This window comes from Brachionichthys hirsutus, chromosome 12, assembly GCF_040956055.1.
Source record: "Brachionichthys hirsutus isolate HB-005 chromosome 12, CSIRO-AGI_Bhir_v1, whole genome shotgun sequence".
NCBI lineage: Eukaryota > Metazoa > Chordata > Actinopteri > Lophiiformes > Brachionichthyidae > Brachionichthys > Brachionichthys hirsutus.
This window is the reverse complement of record NC_090908.1, coordinates 820,968-842,738: the sequence shown is the minus strand read 5'-3', so window position 1 is coordinate 842,738 and position 21,771 is coordinate 820,968. Positions and strand designations below refer to the sequence as shown.

General features: G+C 41.9%; 2 protein-coding genes across 3 annotated transcripts in view; both read left to right on the top strand.

Moving 5' to 3' along the window:
* LOC137902113 (obg-like ATPase 1) overlaps positions 1-5,956 on the top strand; it is a 30,827-nt gene extending 24,871 nt beyond the window's left edge. For both annotated transcript variants that reach the window (XM_068746172.1, XM_068746171.1), the window contains exons 8-11: positions 178-318; positions 862-958; positions 3,205-3,327; positions 5,271-5,956. In XM_068746172.1, the coding sequence (XP_068602273.1) occupies positions 178-318; positions 862-958; positions 3,205-3,327; positions 5,271-5,372 (463 nt within the window). In that variant the 3' untranslated portion in view covers positions 5,373-5,956. The remainder of the gene's footprint in view (positions 1-177; positions 319-861; positions 959-3,204; positions 3,328-5,270) is intronic.
* A 4,476-nt stretch (positions 5,957-10,432) lies between these two features.
* sp3a (sp3a transcription factor) lies at positions 10,433-15,762 on the top strand. The gene is given in 6 exon segments (XM_068746451.1): positions 10,433-10,439; positions 10,880-11,001; positions 12,382-13,585; positions 14,522-14,699; positions 14,795-14,991; positions 15,479-15,762. Coding segments are annotated over 6 exon segments (1,992 nt in total).
* The last annotated feature ends 6,009 nt before the right edge of the window (positions 15,763-21,771 follow it).

Below are 21,771 nucleotides of genomic sequence, written 5' to 3'. Positions count from 1 at the left end.
AAAGTTTTGAGGAAATAAATTGAAGCTCTCTGGAAGCAGTAACCAGCTTGAGAGCTCATTCTCCTCATATGTTCACGTCTCCAGCAGCAGTCAGGAGCATGCATTCAAAGGCCAACAGTAAATACTTGCATCGTAATCGAGCCGTTCAACTGGTTTTCTGGCTGCTGATTTTACCAGGCTGCTGAAAATCAAGGAGTGGGTGGACGGGCACGACCCCGGAGCTTTGGTCATCCCCTTCAGCGGCGGCCTGGAGAGCCGGTTACAGGACGAGACTGAAGAGGAGAAGCAGCAGTACTGCACAGAGCACAAGACACAAAGGTTAATTAGCATTCAGTCTCCCTGCACTTTATTATCAGCTGTGACCGCCATGCACTTAATTGCATGTGCGCTGATAGAATAATAAATGGAAGAGTAATTACCATTATAAAGCAAAGGATCCTTCTTTTTACTGAACGACTCAGTCAAAGGGTTTTCCTCTAAATTAAGTTTTTTAACTGTCATCTGTCATATGTGGGTATAATTATAGCTTGGGCATTTTGGGTTTATTGTTCTCACGTGAAAACCTCTACAGAGAGAAGGATTGCGACGGCAGACTTTCTCTCGCTCGCTGCTGAACGAGGTATTAGGTTGAATTCTTAAAAATTCTAAATGAGCCTACAAGCGTTGCAATTAATCAAAGAAGCCATTGGAGAGTTGAATGTCTTATGAGAAACAAAGTGACCCATCTTATTCACTGAATGAGTTTATAGTGGAATGGATGGGGTCTTGCCACTAAAGTGAACTTTGTCTGGCCAGCGGTAGTAATAAATAATAATTAATTAGTTCAGACCCCTCAATTCAACTCTGATTTCTCTCTCCCAGTGCCCTGAAAAAGATCATCAAGGCCGGCTACGCTGCCCTGCAGCTGGAGTACTTCTTCACCGCTGGACCAGACGAAGTCCGTGCATGGACTGTTCGGGTAAGCTGTGTGTGTGTGTGTGTGTGTGTGTGTGTGTGTGAGTGAGGGAGTCAAACACACACAAGTGTCCCACGTTCCACCCTGCTGGCACCCTCACTGATATCACACACACTCAACTTTGTCATGGTTGTGCTTTAGCCAGTCATTACAGGCCAAGGATAACTTCAATTACTGGTGAGCTGCTGAACAGTGAAAGTGGGGGCTACATTGATTGAGGAGGGCAACAATTGATTTTGCCCATTACGTCCATGAGAATGTTTCCATCCCGTGCAGATCTGCCTGCCCTCCTCCTGCCGCCGGAGATAAGGAGCCGGTGCATTGTGCCTGCCTAATCTGTGTGACGGAGGTTGTCTGTGCCAAAATTGATGTCGCTTTTCATTCAACTGTTTGTGGGCCTTGCTGGGGGGCTCCTCCTCCACGTGTGTCTCAGTTTGCTGAGCCTGGGCTGTGAGCGCTTTGTTCAACGAGATCTGAGCGTTTACATCAATACAGATGTTGACTTTTCATGCTGTTATTGTGTAGAAATTATTGTTTCTTCTTGCACGAATAGAAGAGATGGGCGCAGATGTAATTAAGTAGGAGTTACATAAACGTTCAAGTAATGGTGGTTTTATAATATTGCAAAGAAAGACTTTAACAAAGTTTAGACATTTATTGTCATTTTGATTCATATCTGTTCTTTAATCCCCTTTTTAAAGGGATGGAAACACACACACACACACACACACAGAGAGAGAAACAGACAGACACATACTTTTGAAGTTTTTCCGATTTTGATCAGAAATGCTCATTTTAATTTTATGCTGCAAATGAGTAATTATCATCCATTTTGTTTCAGTGCTGTTTCACCATCAAACGTCTAAGAAACAGATGCTTTTAAATCATTTGAATGTCATTCAATATTAATATTAAATCCAAACGAGCGTTGGATAAGTATTTCCGTGATGGCTCAGTGCGCTCCTCTCCCTGTGTGACACGTTTCAGATGGATGACAGCACCTGGATGAGGCATCCACTCATCTCAGCATGATGGACGATGCTTACAAAAAACTCTTAAACACTTTAAAGGCATTCACAAAAATATGGTTGCAGTTCTCGACATCGCTGGTTAAAGCCGGCCTCGGTTGGGTGTAAGGGGCATTTAGTCAGGTGAGCATCAGTGAGTTACGATATTAAGACAATACATCTTGCATTGTAAAAACTACACTTAGTAATGTCGTGTACCTTAAGCCTTTTAACATGCTTTATTAGGCAGCTTCGAGGTGACCATTATCTATCAGCCGCCTCTGCATCGCTCTTAACTAGGACAACATGGGTCTCTTGTAAGGCTGCGTATGAAAAAAAAATCCCTCCCTTAATCTATTTTTCTCCAGATAGACAAACCTTGATGCTGATTAATGGCGGTTAAACTCACAAGCACTCCGTCAATGAGATTGCAAAGAGATGGTAATATATTAGAGTCATTAAATACGCATCATTCTTTTGGCATGAAATATGTTGACCCCAGTCTGATTATATCCATAATTAAAACTGCTCAACAGTTGGAGCGAGCGAGCGGCTCGACGGGCAGGAGTCGTGATGATGCACAGCAGACACGTCACTGAGTTGGGCAATTTGTCATTTCCGCTCAGCATTATAGTCAGCGCATATAAATTGGACATTTTATCACTCGTCAGTCGTGCCTCAGAGTTTTAAGGAAGATATGAAGATTTAAGGAAAAATAATTTATACATGTATTAAAAGGCAGTTTATGTTATTTGACATAATATCTTTAGGGGCACTTTTAAGTGTATGAAGATATATGATTATGTCAAAATAATGTAAACATTAAACATTAAATTAAATATTACTTAAAAGCTTAATTAATTCCCTAAATGTGGTGTGGCTCAAGAATAGGGCCTAACAAGTAAGGTCAAGATGCCCATGGCCTCACCCTGGGTCTCCTTGCTGCGAAGACCAGAGAGCCAAGCAGGGGCCCACAATGAGGCGAGATTGCTTGGACAGAAATCAATACCACCACGGAATGAGAGTCAGAAGGCATTGAAAGTGGTGTTGGGTCCTTATCTGTGTCCAGGCCTCCCCAGCAGGGCCCAGCTGAGTGGAAAGCTATCCAGAAATCAGGCCTGAAAACAGCCCCGAGTGATGCTCGTGGCACTATCGTCCTATCAAACACCATGTCGCTCCCACACTGTAATCCATCTTCTACTAAACTATTCATTTGTCCTCTCTTTTCGTTCCCGATGACAGAAAGGAACTAAGGCTCCACAGGCTGCCGGGAAGATCCACACAGACTTTGAGAAGGGCTTCATTATGGCGGAAGTAATGAAATTCCAGGATTTTAAAGAGGAATGCAGCGAGAATGCTGTCAAGGTGAGCAGTCAGGGTGCCGGAGGATGAGGGGAAGTCTCCTGTGATCAGTGGAGCTGACAGTCGCCACATAGCTTCTGCTGCAACCTGCGCTTCACCTTTACTCAGGGGAAGAAATTACTGCACACGCTCCAGCCCCCGAGCCCCGCTCCCGACAAGGTGGCTGGTCCCGGCACTAAACTCTGCCATTCTGCTCCAGCTGTGCATATCTTTAGCACGATGTGTCTTAACAGGCTGAAGGGAGCTGCTGCTTGTGGCTCAGCACGTCTTCACCTCACCAGGCCTTTAGCAGAGCCGTTAGCTTAGAGCTCGCCGTTGCCGAATCCCTTCAGCATGTGACACTGATATAAGGAGGCAAGTTAAATAAAGTGTGAAATTCCTCCAATAAGGACTGTTTCATGGATGGGTAGTGCGGGAATCCGACTTGCATGTCTTGTTTTTATGATGACCAGTATTTGTTTTGACCTTTTAGCTGGCGGTTGATCGTTGATTGGCGATTTCTGTCCAATGTAATCCTGGATTTTATGCTGAATTTGTGAAGACGATAACTGCACGCCAACTGGAGCAAGTACTTAGCGAAACGCTTCAAGACGCTTTTCTCTCTGCGAGTGTTTTCACTTTTGGCATTTACTTTCAGAGTGCAAACTGTAATTTAGTAATTAAAGTACAGACTTAATAATCGGCTAATCGACGCTGTAGGATGCCATTCATATCATAAATGCTCTTTTTTTATAATTACATTTCTGCAAGGACACGTTTTCTAAATTTAATTCTTGGCTGGTGAATTAAAGCCGACGTAATTTTAACCTTTCTATGTGTGACATTTGTGAGCCGCAGCTGTAAGTCATGCTGTTACAATCCCACTATCACCACCATCAACTCGTTGTGCCCACTTACAGACTCAGCTAATGTAATTATGGGGGCACACAGGGACCTGCAGGGACCAGTGCGGAAAGGAAGCACTATGAAAACATTTAAATCCTTTTACTATTCAAGCGTTTTTAATAAGTATTTAATGCAGCAGCAGTGTATTGTGCACACCCTTCTTAAGCTGCAAACAGAAGGTGAAATGTGGAGGTCCCTGAGGGCTTTGGCATTGTTATCCGGGGTTGAGATCTGAGTGTCAGGTCCTTGCTGCATTCTCTCTGACTAATCCTTTTTTGGGCCTCATAAGAACATGGAGCGTTTCTGACTGTGGCATTAAGGCCCATTTCATGCCAGTTGTGGGAATAGGCTGTCTGAATAGGGCCAGTGTACAGGGATATCACATTATTAGTAATCATATCTGCTTAAGCCAAGCTTGCTGCTCCAGATGGCTGCTTTCAAGTGCAAATGAACCAGTTAGACATGTCTGCTTTAATACATACTCAGCGATCACAAATAGCCATTGATTTATTTCTGTCTCCCTCTCCATCCAGTGTTTCTGGTGGTATTGAGCTTGGATTAAATGGTCTCCAGAGCCTTTAAAGGGACATTGATTCTTCTAATTAATTGTGCGCTGTGCAGAACCAGAATGCATAAACCTGCCCGCATTAGCACTTCAAGTCAATTATTTTGAGTTTGCCGGAAAGGAGAACAAACACTACTCTATACAAAAGAAATGTTAGAAGTTATTTTGTTTCCTTGAGAAGTTTGATAGTGCTGTAATCAAAGACTTATTAACATTTTGTGCTTGTGGGCACGAGACCGAAATGGGCAGAAGAAAAGAGAATTCACTCAGTGTGAATTCAGACACCCCTTGAACAAAACACAAGTGTGTGTGTGGGCATATGTGCATTCGCGCGCACATGCATGTCAAGTTCTTGGAAATTAGAAAATCGACCAATCCCGTGCCTTTATTTTCTATTATTAGTTACAATATGCAGATGTTACTAATGCATGAACATAAATTAAGCTAATATACTTTCACATGCTATTTCATGGATATTTGTGTTTCCTTGTTGCAGGCAGCGGGTAAATATAGACAACAAGGCAGGAACTACATTGTTGAAGATGGAGACGTCATCTTCTTCAAATTTAATCCACCAAATGCACCGAAGAAAAAGTAGCACAACAATAATCTGTGTGTTTACATAACCGACTGTGCCCCCCCCCCCCCCCCCCCTTTCTTCATCGCCCTAGTCCGACACCCACTTCCACACTCTCCCTCTCTGTTCCCCGTCCTATAGAGTGCCCCCCCCCCTCTGTGCCAAAGCACAGGTTCTGTTAACTTTGACAGATTTGCTATTTAAGATCCGGATCGGCCCCCACTCCAAATTGTAGCAGCATTTGAAGGAGCATATTACTCTCCAGATACTTCATTAATCTCCATCACGGGTGCCAGCACTGACACAGCTGACAGCGGGGACAATGCCACCTGCTCCTCTCCCCTTTCAGCAGATAATGCATGTTTTACAGTAGCCCAGATGTCGACACTCAATAAAACATTTGACAAAACCACTCTGTGTGTGTTTTGGGATGTCTGTATTGAGCGCAAAGCTGCATGGTGACGGTGATAGTGGCCCTGCCGACCACTGATTAGAGAATTAAAAGACACAGCTGACATCGACTGTCGCAGAAAGGGGGCAATTATAATTAAATAAGTAGGCTGACTTCAGGAGAACACAAGCAGGAAGCAAACGAACTGGTCAATTTAAAGGTTTATTTTGAAAGAAATTAAATTAAACTTTTGTTCAATTTCTGATTTAATCTCTGATTGAGGAATATGTGGAGCATGTTATTATAGTCCTTCAATCCTAAACTATTAATAAAAAATGGTGTTTTGGCTATGATGGCTCGCGCTCCTTTTCCAGAACAGTAAAGGTAAATATGCACCTACAAAATAAAAATATATACATGTGTATATATATTAATTCAAACCATATTTCACACACAAAAAGGCCAGTTTATGATATTCTGTCTAGTATGAAAATAGAGGTTGACACAATCAACAAGAACAACCAGAAAACGATTCCTTTTGTCTGGAGTAGTGTTTTTCTCACCCTATACTTGGTGTGTAAGTGTTTGTGGAGCATTTATGCTGATGGGATTGTATGGCTGCAGCTGTAGTGCTCCAAAGTAAGATTGTGTTCTCCGTGGGAGTCCAAACAGAGCTGCAGATCAACAGTGCTTCGCTGAATATCTTCTAGCCATTAAGATGGCAGAGAACAAAATGGCCTTTTGATGGGAACAAAAAGATTGAATAAAAATGGTCATTTTGCAGAGATAGCATTGCATGTCCAAGTCTTGAAAAGGATGTTTTACAGAGCCGAGACAATACGAGCACGACAATGCAGTGTTTGTCATGGAAATAAGGTGGATTATAGTCTTTAAGGTTTAAGATCTGCAGGCGAGATATAGGATAGTTTAATGTAGTTAGATGGAATGAAAGCCAGATCGCCACATGTGTATGAAACAGCACGAAGCTCTGCTTGGTAACTTAAGCAGTAACCACTGACTTTAATCCCTTAAATAAATGATTGTTCTCAGCACATGATGCGTTTATATACCTGTCTTCTGTGCAATAACAGGCTGATTGTTTTCTTGGCGACACCGTACCAAACCTCCGAACAAATGCTTGAGACGAAACTGTTTCTGCACTCCCCTCGGACTGACGGCAGTAAAAGCCGACCTAAATCCCAAAGGGGAAATTACTGATCTGCAGTACTGTTGAGCCTTGGAGACTGACTCCGTCATCATATTTTTCAGGAGGAGGAATAAAGCCATTTACAATCAGGCAGATGCTAGACAGCGACAAATCAGTATTAGTCTCTTTTATCCCGATGAAGTAAGAATTAATAAATTATACACTAAAAACACGTCCCGTCTGTCCTGACATCATGGGAAACATTTAAACACACTCCTGCTGACGTACCACCAGTCAGTCATACACATTGTTGGGTGACTCAGCATAATTATAAAAGCAGTCAAACTGATATAACGTCTGAGAAATGAAAACAAGTCCAGAAATGTGACTTATTCTCTGTTGTAACAAATGTTCTGTCAGCACCATCAATCAAGCGGTGCCACTCTGCCCTGAGGCACACCACACTGGCTTAAAGCCAACCAGAGCACAGAGTAGAAGGCTTGCCCGGAAACATTCTCCCACAAACACTCACTGACAGCAATAAAACTTCTTCTTTAAGGTCAAGAGAAAAGAATGGCAATAAAAAGCCTGAGAAAGCAGTTTGTAAATCATGAAGTTGGTAAATCTCATGTGTGATGTGGATTGTAACCAAAACATTTCACCATGCACAGCACACAATGCCTTTAGAGTACTGTTTGAAACCAGCTGTCATAAATTATACATTTACCAACATTATAATCTCATTGGTTTTTTTGTTGATAAAAAAAGCAATTTAATTAATTTGCTGTAGAGATCACAAGTTGATGTGCTTGCATACATCTTACTTGGAGGTGTTTATAAGTATTATATTATTATATTTATGATATAATATACACACAAATACGGGTTCCGGAATATTACACATTTCTGTATATAAAGTAGTCCTATAAAATACCTCCGTTAACTGTGACCTCAGAGCTATGACAGTGTCAGGTAAGGAGAATCAGGCCAACCCAATATGCAGCATAAAAGTCACCTTCATCGCAGAACAGTTAGTGTATTTATAGTTATACTTAAAAATGAGTCGTATAATCTGTGTTCTTATATAACATATTAAACCCATATTTGTTTAATGCACACCACCAGCTCTGCAGAAAAACCAATTGTTGGTAATGCACGTAAACACATCTGCTGTTCTGTCTTACCTTTACATGAAAGGTGTGTGTTTGTCTGATTATCTTTGTTCAATCTTTTCTTTCTTTCATTTTCTTATCAGTCTGCTTTTATGTACCAATAAAGTTGATTCTGATACTAACTACAAATTTTTAATGCATCCATGCACTACGTTGAAGATAATCAGATGTTGACTTTTTCACAGCAACAAAAATATATATTTTTAAAACGTCCATGCATTTGCCTTTAACAGTTCATTCATGCAGATTAGCATCATTGTTTCTGTCTCAGAATTGTCTTTAACACGTACTTGATATTCCAGCCACACGGCTCCATGCTGCACCAGTTTCAATTGTCTCTCAGCCCCATTTACAGTGTCCTACGAGCAAGTGCCTCCAGCTGGGCAGTTTCTCTCAGTGGGGTCGCTCGCTCTTGAACTGGCCTTTCAAGAAAACAACTGTCAATATGTTAATATAAAACACTCAAAGCCATTGCAGACTTGCTCGGCGACTCCTCTGATCTTCCCCAGTTCTGCACGCCGTCGTAACATTTTCTATTCCTGCAAGATGGTCAAAATAGACTTTTGTTAGATTTGTTTAAAAAATGCAATCTAACTTGTATTATAGAATTAATAGTATTATTCCCCATAGAAATACAAAAATGTATACATACATCAAACTTCCACAAGGTAACTGCTCCAATCACACATAAATTAATTTACTGAAGTGAACACAAAGGGTGCCATTGTAATGTTTTATTTTTTTATTTGCAGCTGGAGCTGAAGACATCGCTCTCGTCTGAAGACCAATATCATGACAATTATACGACTCATGCAGGCTGATGTATGGAGCATTGCACGGGCCTTCATGACAAGCCTTGTAGTGGCTTTAAGGATATTTAACTTTTCCTTTAACTTGGAGGTCTTTGCAGAAATTGTTGCTATGTTCCCAAGGACTCCTGGAGTAAGACAGACATAGCTGTAAGGTTTCTCTGAAGCCGTTTCCATTGGCCTGTGTTTACCTGACACTTGGATTGACAGCAGAGTGATTGGAAATATCCACCATTCACTGCTGTGAGCTCGTGAGTGCACAGAAAGTGCTTTTGTAGTCTGGCTGTAATGGGCCAAGTTTGAAGTGAAGGTTGAGAGAAATAGCCTCACTGCGGTCACGCACTGTGAGGAACTGACACACCACAAATAATACTTAGAAGTGGGCTCCTGATAGCATCACAGGCACGAAACAGGTACAATAGCATGCAGACTGTCATTTCAATGCACCATGTTGCACTTTCACAATCAGATGGAGAAAAATATAGTCGATACACTCTGTTTAAAAAAAAAAGAAAAAACCCCAAAATAAACAAAACATCTTAAAACTCAACTGCTGATCATTGTAATTGTAATAAATATCAGAGCAAATCTGTCGTGATAAATGGAATCAAGGCATAATTCAGATTAATCAGAGTCAGAATTTCAATGTATTCCATCTAATACCAAAAATAATAATAATTCTCACTCATTCGAGCTGAGCTGCCAGGATTTGAACACAAATAAATGCTATTTTATGTAAGCCACAGAAGCCACAAATTCAAAGCATGGGATAAATACCCAAATTTTAAATGACCTCATATTCTATATAAATTATATGATGTGGTATTTATATTTACAATCTGATTTGGGTGTTGAATCCAAGAGTAGCAGAATCGTATGGGAAGCAAAGTTGGACTGGTTTATTAAAAGGGAAATTTTATATTCTTAAATTTTTAAATAACATTTAAACCACACCGCCTGAAATTCACATCTGTAAAGAGAAGCCATGCTAGATAATGTCAGTCATTTTGGGACCATTTATTTCTGCTTGCAACTTTTTAATGATCCACACGCTTTCATATGCTTTTTACAGGTTTGTTAAAATCCCATTGTTTTGTGAAAATATCATTTGCGCTATATGTTTGTGTAAATGCACGCAATCCGTAAAACGACAAGAAGTTACACTGTAGTTTACATAATCAGCCGTCTCATAAGCGCAATGGAAGGGAGACGAGAACTACCGAACTACATTCATCTCAAACATCACCAGTACTGTAAAGCTCGGAGAGAACGACAAACAGGAAAAGAAGCCAACAAACGATGATTGACAGACTGACTGACAAATCAAAGCACTGTGTACAGAACGACTAACCAATCATCTCTTTACAGGACGGCGGGACTTCCTGTATATGACGCAAATACTCCCAGTCAACACTGGAGGCCCCACCCTTTGTGCTACCTACCGCCCGTCAATCAAAATATAAAATAATCTGACAGTTTTCGTCTACCGATGCGCGCATGCAATCATATTAATCTGCCGATCATGTCGAGTGGCTTGTGACCATCAGGAATCCGTTCACAGAATGACTGGTATGTGATGTCTCTTTTACGCCTTACAAATGCTAACAAGCTACCACAAGCATCCTCCGGCCAAATTAGCTCGCTAATATGCTAGCAGAGGCAGTTATAGGTGCTGATGCTAATCATCGTAGGCTAAGTTAGCTAATCAACGTAGCACAGGTAGCTAACGCTGCGCTCCTTAGCTTAGCTATCTAAGTTAGCTTGTTTCGGAGTCAAAACTACTCGCATCTTTTTAAACTATGTTTTGCTACATTGCTTATTTCTTTATGGTTTTGAATGCAGCCGCTAACTGCGTTTGTAATTTTATTATTAGCTCGTCTGCTGACGATAAATTGATGTTACATATGTTACTTGTTCATGTGACTATTAGGTTTGTTTGGCTAACGTTAGCATCGAGTGTTCTCACTCCAAGCTAAATGTTCTTTTCTTTTTTTTTGACCACTGCACAGTCCCTGAACAGCGGATGAAACCAGAGGACATGGCTGCGTTGGACGTGGACAGTCAAAGCAGCTTCCTGCAGCACGGGGAGGACATAGGAAAGCAGGTATGAGCTACTCAGTGCCGGAGAGCTGTACCGGAGAGCTGTTTACAGCGGCTCATAGACCTCAGAACCGGGGGCCGGTATGGTACCCAGATTCAAACATCTTTGGGTCTTTACAAAGCCTGCCTCCTAAACTAAGATTTGAGCCACAAAACTGTAAATTCCATGCTACCCATAACCACTACCTGTGCTATCTCAGGTACTGCCAGGGGGCTCAAGAATATCATTTTACATCCAAACTTTGGTATTTGGCAAATAATCACACTTTAAATATGGTCCAGACAAATAGCGATGCTCTTTTGTCTTTGTAAGCTCATCTAATGGGGCTAGGACAAAGATCCATGACTTCGTCTGCTACGGTTAGGTCGTTGTTGTTCGAGGTGGACAGATGTGCTGCCGCTGCTGTGGTGACCCAGCACCTCTGCTTGATTTCATTTGGCTGCAGGAGAGTGGAAGCATTCAGTGTGAACGGTGGCAGGAGCGCAAAAAGCTTACATTTGCTTTAATGGTGCATTTTTCCATCTAAATTTGAGGATATTTTTATTTTTATGTTTTACTAATTGTGTTATTAAGATCAAATGCCATATACCAAACCTACTGCAAGAAGATTACGCTCTTTAACAAAACAAGAAAGTTGGCATTCTTTATATTGTGTTGGCAAACTTTTGGGGGTTTTTTCACACAAAAGAAAGCGTACTGCTTTTAGTCTTCAGTCATGATTGGTACAATTGAATGCTTCAACTGAGTACATCAAATTGCCCATTATTTGTCTATTTTTCTGTTAAAATGAAGTCACACTAAATGCTGCCAAGAATTTGATGTAAATGAAGAATAGCACCATTAAGACATTTGCTTAAAACGGCTGTTAAAAGTTTATTTTGTAGTTATAGTAAATACACACTGCATTACTAAAGTGTTTCCAATGTAAAAAATAATAATAACGTTTAAGATTGTTCCTCAATCAGTTCCATGTATAGAATCAGAAATGTTGCGCTGATCACCTTTAAAAGAGGAGCAGTAGGAGTTTAAATGCCCTCACATGATGACAGGCGCTGACATGATCTAATCCATGGATTTCCTGTCACGTTTTAGTTATGTCTTCAGGGTTTTATCTCTCCATTGTTTAAAAAAAAAAGATTTCCGTGTGCACTAGACTAGAACTACAGGCCTGAAGGCAACAATGACTTTTAGTCTATTTTTTGAAGACTTTTTTGTTAACAGCTCTAGATAGCCAGTCATTCTGAACTGGCCTAAACATTTGAAGCAAAACTAAATTTCTTGTCTGCTGTTTTTGAAACAAGTCAAATAATTGATCTTATTTCATATCTGCATGTATATGATACTAAATGCTGCTAATTAATCAATGACAGGTGCCCAATCACTTTTTTAATGACAATGATTTTCTTCCAGCTCACTGGGGCTGATAAATGGGAGGTCCTGTCAGCAAAGGATGACACCGGAATGATCGAGATCCAAAGTCAAGGGATATTAACATCAAATGGACAGTATGTCCTTCCTCTCCAGAACTTACAGAGCCAGCCAATCTTTGTGACATCGGGAACAGATGCCTCCTCTGCCAATTCAGTGCCTAATATTCAGTACCAAGTAATTCCTCAGATTCAGACAGCAGATGGACAGCTGAGCTTCTCCACGTCCGGCATGGAGGGACCAACTTTGACTCAGGATGCCACAGGGCCCATTCAGATCTTGGCTGATGGTAGCCAGAGTCTCAGTGTGGCATCAACAGCAAACATCCTTAATAACACCCAGAACCTCATATCGCAGGCTGCTAACATCCAGCAGATCCAGGGGGTTTCTATTGGCAGCTCCACCTTCAACAACCAGGGTCAGGTTGTTACTAATGTGCCTATGGGTTTGCCTGGGACCATTACTTTTGTTCCTATTAACAGTGTCGACCTGGACTCACTAGGCCTGTCTGGTGCTCAGACTATAGCGACAGGGGTCACTGCCGACGGCCAGCTGATTATGGCGAGCCAGCCCGTGGATGGTTCACAGAGTTTGACCAAGACAGATAATCACCTTTCTCTACCAGTAAATGACTCTCATGCAAATACTGAGATATATGTGCCAACATCTTCATCTCAGATACACATTCCAGCAAACGAATCCATTCTGCTGACACAAGACAATTCACTGTCATCAGTGGCTACAGAGCAAGCTGATTCAAGTTCTGGCCTCCAGGAGGGCTTCATCCAACACAATTCAGAACAGGGCATCCAGGTGTCATCCGCTCAGCCCATCATTCAGCTGCAGCAGGTGCCCATTCAGGCCAGCAATGGGCAGGTGGTCCAGACTGTGGCAGCTGCTGGGCCTGGTCTGCAAAACCTGCAACTAATCAACCCAGGAACCTTCATCATCCAAGCTCAGACAGTCACCCCATCGGGTCAGATACAGTGGCAGACCTTTCAGGTTCAAGGGGTACAAAACCTGCAGAACCTCCAGCTGCCGACCACACCACCACAGCAGATAACCCTGGCTCCAGTGCAGACCCTGTCGCTGGGCTCCAGTCCAGGCGGCATCAACGCAGGACAGATTCCCAACCTGCAGACGGTAACAGTGGCCCAGAATGAAGGCGACACAGACGGTGTGGCAGGTACAGTAATACTTTATATTGTTGGAATATATTGAAACGGACACAAGCAATATCCGTTTGTAGTCCTTTGAAGGACTGTGAGACAAGTAGAGTGCTTGATTAACACGCCATCGCTCTCCTGTTAATCACGTCAGTGTTATTATATCTTAGGAGTAGTTATTGTTGCAGTTATTATAATAAAAATAGGTAGTAGTAGTAGAAGTACATAGATTTAGTCCTGGTCCTGGTGTGTCCTTTTGCCAGTAGTGCTCTCTGGTGAGAACGTTCAATAATTTGCAATCAAAAAATAATCTCTAATAATTTCCATTGAAATGAACTAAAAAGCTCAAATATTTAAGAATCCTTGATATTTTGAACTTCATTGTTTTGGTACATTTTCCTTCATCTCCATTCAGGGTCTCCTCCTATGATAATTACGTATATTACACACCAGCTAGGATCGCTCAGATTACGTCAGATAGGAAAGCATTTATTCAAATCCTGCAGTTGTATACCAAATACAGTACATCCTTTATTTGTAAATCTTTTTTAGATCTGGCCCTTTGAGTTAAATGTTCTCATTTATGGTTACTGTTTTATTTTAAGCCTCACCAGCTCCTTTTTTTTTACTTTTGTGCAATAATCCTTAATTCTTGGTGAGTTGTCATGGAATGATGCCATATGCACAATTAACATTTAAACAGGGTTTAACATGTTTTCCTGTCCACTTTATGCCACTCATGAGCTGAAAGTCCACAGGGTATGGCTAATTAATTATGACATTTGTCATTGATACATTTTTTGTCAATCAAGTCGTTTGTATTACTTTATCACTGCCTTTGATGTAGAATTTCACAAGTGAAAGATGCTTTCATGCTGTCGGTCGCATACAGTAATGAAGCTGCTCTCACTGTGTGTGGGAAGTCGTGTTGATTTTAGCGTTCGCATTCATCCCAGGTATTCAGATAAAGGAGGAGCCAGACTGGCAGCTGAGCACAGACTCCACCCTGAACACAAGTGACCTGTCCCACCTTCGCGTCAGGCTGGTGGACGAGGAGGATCAGTTGGGTCAGGAGGGCAAGCGGTTGCGCAGAGTGGCATGTACCTGCCCCAACTGTAAGGAGTCGGGGGGGAGGTGAGCAGGATGGGCTGGTTCTCTCTGAATGCTCACACCTCGCACTACTTTAGAAACGTATCAGGGACCCGACTGTTCCTGCCTTTGTTTTTCAGAGGTTCCAGCATGGGGAAAAAGAAGCAGCACATCTGCCACATTGCAGGCTGTGGGAAAGTATATGGAAAGACATCGCACCTGCGAGCACACCTGCGCTGGCATTCAGGGGAACGACCCTTTGCCTGCAGCTGGATGTTCTGTGGGAAGAGGTTCACACGCAGCGACGAGCTGCAGAGACACAGGAGAACACACACAGGTGCCCTTTCTCCGCTCCCTAAGTGTTTGCACATGATGAAAATAGCAGCAGAATATCTGATGACATTTGCTCTACCTGCGGAACAGATTTGACCATTTGCTTGTACTTTTGCTGAATTTCTAAACCCTGGCCCTAAACTGAGCGAGTCGACAGACTAAAATTGCTTTTCAGCTTCAAGCGTAGCATGTTGGCATTAACAGAGAACTTTGATTATTCAGTAATTATATTTCTAATTAGTGATAATTGCTGCAGGCCATACATTTATAATCCACTTGCAGTATTTGTGGGTTTTATCTTACGACATTCAGCTGGTCAATCAATAATGTGATGTTTTATTCATTAAAATGTTTGCTTGTTGACCACTTTTTTTAAACTTCTGTCCTCGACATTGAAATGTACCACGCTAATAGCTTTAATGTTTGACCCACAAATCTAGTCAACTTTCTGCTCTTTATTTTATTTTCTAAATCATATCTTTCCATGGCAGGAGAGAAGAAGTTTGTCTGTCCAGAGTGTTCCAAGCGCTTCATGCGGAGCGACCACCTGGCAAAGCACATTAAAACGCATCAGAACAAAAAGGGCGTGAACTCTGTGGCGGCCTCGATGGAATCCACGGGGTCCTCAGACAGTATCATCACCACAGCAGGCGGGACCACGCTTATCCTCACCAACATCCAGCAGGGCTCCAGCCACGCCCAGGACATCCTGGCCAACGCCGAGATCCCTCTCCAGCTCGTCACCGCGGTAGCGGCCGGTCAAGTCATGCAGTGATTTCTACTCCTGTTACCAACGTCTACAAACTCTCATACTGTGTACTTTTATCTACAATTTTATTCACGTTTTGAAGAAAGACTAAGATTATACATATATATATATTTTAACATGTCCATACTCGTTTTTAGTGAGGAGTAACTAGCAGTGGAGACTAAAAGGAGTTAAAGTTAGAGAAAGACATTGCAGTAAACACACAAGGAAATGCCTTATTTTGTATATTAACGTTGTTTGAAAGGTAGAATGCCACATTTCTCTGAATCTACTTATTTTTTTGTTCTCACGGAAGCACGTAACGTTTTTGTTTTTTGGTGTATTCTCTTGACGTCCTTATAGCAAGTTTAAATCTCACAACAGAGCTAATTTTATCAAGCTGAAATGTTATTGCTTGTGTCAATGCAAATGTATTCATGTTATGCGTTTTTGATTTTTAAATATATGTTTATCTGTGCCGTCAACGCAGTCATATGTATGCAAATGAGGGAGCCCTTCTCCCATTTTTTGTTTTTAGACACTTAGTTCACACCAACTACAATTTACAGGTCAAATCAAAACAATCAAAATTTTGTACCATAAATTCCTCTTGAAGATATACTGTATGATAGACATCATTTGCTTGTTATATATTTTGACTGAACAGCTATTTATATTGGCTTTATTTAGAGATCGCATTTGTAATATGAGTCCAAAATCTTTCATATGGCTTCATTTAAATGTGTTTTTGTAAAAAGAAAAAGCCATTTTTCTGGAGGTTATTGCCAAATTTGACTACAAACTCAGGGTGACTTGTGACTGTGTGAATAAATGGAGTGAATCACCCCGGCAGCTTCTCGGTCCGTGGTGGGGTGTGCTGCAGGAATTCTGTTTGATGGGCCAAAAGCTGGATGAAGGAAGCCGTCACCATGTTACCTTTGCTCGTTGGTCTACCCCCCCCATGTGCATGTCTTTAGCTTTTCTTTACGTACGGACATGCCTCCATCGGTCCTGTCATGCAGTGTATTACTCAAAGCGGTACACTTTTTTTGCTAATAATTTAGTTTTCTGTGTATACCTCCCCAAAAAACATGCTATTCATTCATTTTGAGAAAATGTACAATGTTTGTGTCTTCGTGTTGCTGACGCTCCCTTTAACAGTATGCCACACTTCCTGGTTCCATGTTGTGTGTTTTATTTTTGAACTGCCTGTTGAATATTGTTAAATTTAATACACACTGAACGGTGAATTATGGTAGTTTATTTGTTTCTATTTATCCTTTGCGTCAGCTAATGAGATGCTGTAGAAACATCCAAAGAGCATCCTTATATTATGTACTAAACATTGAAGGTTTATTCTCATTTAGTGTTCTTTTCTATAAATGTCATAACAGCATTATAAATCTTTTTCATTTTCTCCTTATTGTTTCTGATATATCACAGTTGTACAATGTCTGCTGAGCGACTTTTCATTCTCCACTTACTAAATACAAGACAAATCAGAAATGTTCCTTGAACTTTTGTGTCTATTCAAAGACTTGTTGTCCTGCTTCGTCCTACGTTCAGGGTTAGTAGTCCAGTAGATGTCACTACAGCCAAGGCAGCAGGACAGGAGGTATGTCTGACCCTTTGACCTTGTCCATGCAGCAGAAGTCACGAGGCCAGCAGGAGGCATGCATCCTAATTTAACCACAAGTGCCTCATTCTGCCACTGAAGGACAGACTACTGCAGACACATGAGACAAAAACTATTTATTCAGACTGCTTCAATGTCACTATTGTGCTACAAATAAGACTTTTACTATCCTGTACGTTGTTACACCTGATGGGACATTTGAGTCAAATATTGGTGCTATTTATTTAGGACAGCATGATAAAGGATTTCAAGTACATTGTAGAATACCAGTTTTTTTTTTTTTGTGCATCTAATTATGAACATATAATTAAATCGGTATTCTATGAAAAGGGTTATCTGGTAAATCAGAGCAAAGAACCATTTGATTCTTTGTGAGAAAATAAGTCAGAAAATCTGGTCCATAACGTTTAGAGGGACTCAGACGATCCGTCTTTCCTTTGATTTGCATAATTTAATGACTTCAATTCATTGTAATGCAGTACAGGGAGCGCCAGGAACATGGAATGACAATTTGAGTTAATGAAATGGGTTAACGGTATCATCATTTACTTGTATGTTAATTAGTCCAATTAATTTCCCATGCTCGGTAATCTGAATACTGTAATAATCTTTGCTCCTCTGCAGGAATAAAATCTCTGAAACACAGACCTCCAGGACAGTCGAAGGTGAGAATCTTGTTTTTCCCACCTGGAATACGAGTAAATATTTTTTGCAACTGGATTCAGAACTATTTCTGCTATTGCTCTCTTGAGTATGATGTGCATCCAGCTTTTATTACGCAGATCTCACCAATAGTTGGAAATGCATTGAGAAACTTGTCTGGCTCTGGAGTCAGGATAACTTTGTCCTGCTTGACAAGGTGCCATCGGCTTGGAACAGGAAGAGGCACAGTGGTTCTGGCTGCCGCAGATAAAAGCTGCCATCAGTGGGGGCGATGCTGCCCGGCAGGTTGAAGGAAGGGAGATTGCGTGGCGGCGGAGCGTGACACTGTCCACACTTGTTATTTCTGCTGACCACCTGGGTTGGAGGACTGCTTCTGGTGCAGGTATGTCTGAGCATTCAGCCATTTTAGGCGTTATTGAGTCCAGAGTAGATTATTATTAGTGCGAGGCAAGTGAAGAATGTATGGAGGAAAACATCTCCTGAAAATAGTCCGTCCTTGTTACTGATGTAGTTTCATTATGTGAAGATAATTTTGCAGCATGATATTCAGATCATCCATCTTATTCCGCTTTGCGGGTCACGGGAGGTGCGGGAGCCAATCCCAGCTTGCTATGGGCGAGAGGCGGGGTACACCCCGGATGTGTCGCCGGCGCATCGCGGGGCCACACAGACAGACAACCATTCCCGCACCCACTCATAAACTGCCGACAATTTAAAGTGATCAATTTACCTAAATTGCATGTTTTTGGAGGTGGGAGGAAACCGGAGAACATGCAAACGCTGCACAGATGGGATTCAAACCTGCTATACAAATCATTTTGAAATGCTTTTTCAATAATAAGAATCTGGGTTCAGATATTCCTTCAATCAGTTCCTTCTTGGAGCTCAGTTTAATGACACACTGCATGAAAAACACACAACTACAATACCCAGCGCTGGAGAAACACTGTCATCATGCAATAACATTTCCAAACATGCATCTGATAGAATTTAAAATGCTGTTGGGATTATGGGTCTCAACCACAGGAGGATAATGTGAATCTCTGTCCCAAACACAAAACGCATCAGCAAGAGGACAGCTCCGTCCCCATTCCTGCCCAATTTGATTTGTTGTCCTGGAGTTGTTGAAGAATACGCCTGCAATTTTGCAAAGTGTATATTATTTGGCTTTCTCAGGGAATCAACAACTTGAAAGTACAGTGCAATCAATTGGGGTTCTGCAGCTGCATGCATTTACAATATGTCTCCTCTGAGAAGCATCAGGATTTAGAGCTGTTACAACGTCCTGAGAAGCGCTCACCACCCTGCTGAGTGTTTTCTTTACAGCAGGCTGCTAATTTATTTCTCGTAAACCATTAGGATACTTGAGAACACAGGGAAGTGTCCCGTGTTTCTCCATTCCAGACACACTCTTGCCCTTGATCCACTGCAGAAGGCAGACAATAGCGCAGATCCTTCTCCCCAGGCAGGGCAGCACAGCATGGATCAACTCAATAACCTGATATTCTCCATCTATGTGGCCAATTTAGCAGAAGGTCATCGCCTTTTTTATTTTATTTTATTCCAAAGACAATTTGGCGACCTCCCTCTGGAGCCCCAGCAGGACCAGCAGAGCCAATCAGAATCGTCAACCTAGAAAGTGCTTCCACTGACATTGTGTTTAGGTTTGGGCTTCTGAAGGTGAACCTGGTGTGGGGCGGCCGTGCCATTATCCGAACCCAATAGCCATGGTTTCACATTTCCATGTGCTTTAGGTCATTATTTATGGTGGATGCTAACATTTAAATATGTGTGCTGGATAGAGAAATGTGGTTTGTGTGTGTTGCTGCAGATCATCTTCCATCATACTTTTAAATGCAGAGGCGCCATTCATTGCCTCCAATTAAACGCTCTTGTTTCAGGGAAATGATGGTCTGTGTTCTATTTCAGGAGAGTGCATTTGGATTTGTCTTTGCTTCTCTTCTATGATTAGCATTTACTGCATGTATGTTTTTCCACATCCAACTGTGACAATGAGGCAACTGATCTCCCACTTTGTGTCGTCCTTTGTGCCGCACACAGTGTGTGTGTTTAGTGGCTTGGAGATCTATGAGTAGATTACTTAGGACTCATTTAGCCATTCATCCAAGCAGTCTTTCCCATTGTATGTAATAACTCTCTTTATTGTGCGCCTCAAGGTCAAATGTGACAATCGCTTCGACTTCCTCAGACCTGTGTGCTCACTTTTGTCTTTTGGTGGCAAGAGCTTCCCTTCTGTGTTTTTCAGGACATTGAAAAACGATCTTATGTATGTTAAACGGTGTCAACAACACCTCTGAGGTCAAAGTAGAGTCCCTGTGTAGTCTGAATCCAGCTGCTGCGCTCAAAAAGACTCCCCACCCCCCTGAGTGGCGGCTCTGCGATGACACTCGGTTTCCCTCGTCATGTCCCTGGCAGCTGTGACACAGGTAATATGCATGCAGGCTGACAGAGACAATGATGTACATATCATTTTCCTCCCTGACTGATTGAAGACTGTAATCTGTGCTGGACTTTCTCTCTGATTACACACGTCTCAGGGAGCAAAACAAGGACTCTGAGCCGCCACTGCGCACTGGACTCATTCAGGGCTTTCAGCCTTCGAGAGGACTGAAGTCCGCCTTTAAGGTGAGCTCAATTTTCATCCCATTTACACTATTGTTACAAGTGTCGGATAGAATGCATCTGCTAGATGGTGGTCAAACAGCGGCTGTCTGAAGATGACACAGGAACAGCAATGTCTCCGGCTCCCAAGGTCGTTCCATTTCCATTCCCCAGCGCCGTCACAAATGTTTCGAGCTTCACTCACAAAGAGAACCATCATGAATTTTACATTTTACCGTCATTGTGCTGGACGCCTGCTAAATGCAAAGCGTCTCTCGCAGCTGCATGGGCCAATAGTAAGCCTGCCGAACAAGACCGAGCATGAAACGCAGACCGAGTCGACACTGCTCTGTTGTTTTCTGCACAGAGAAGGCCTTCCAGCAGTTCAATAATAAACATGCGTGCACACCGTGCACCTGCCTTTGTAACCTTGTGAAGCACACGCGTGTCTTTATGTAAAACATGACGCCTTTCTCTATTGACAATAGGTCAATCCCTTACAGAAGTTACCTAGCACATTACAAGGTTGCTCTCGGGGGAGAAGTAATGGGTTCTGGGCAATTGACCAACCTGCCATGCTTTACTGCACTTGCCCTGAGTTAGAGCTGTCATCATTACCACTTCCTCTAACGTTCCCCCACAGCTTCCCAGACACTCCCACCCATAGCGATATTTCACTCTTTATCACGTGTTCCCTAAAGGTGGGTGGAGGCAGTGTGAGATCGGAAGCCGTCAGGCAACCTCTAACAGGCAATAAAACATAACGTTTCCAAAATAGCTTCAACTCAAAGCGACGATTGTGACTTATATATATATTGTTTCTTAAGAGAGAGAATTTAGTTTTTGTTTCTGATTTTGGTTATGTTATGATGTGTGCCTTAAGCCGTGGGCCTTTACAAGATTTTATTATGTTCGCATAATGATAATAAAGTATCTTGAATCTTAAGCCTTTCAGACTGAGAACCATGTTTGTCAAAAGGGAAATGATCAAAAGATGATAATAAATGAAGAAAGGCGTCAGAATACGAGGAATATGAGATTCATCATCTGAAGCCGAGTCGTTCAAAATGAGAGAGTTCATCTAAAAATGAGGCTGAAAATAAAATATTCATTAA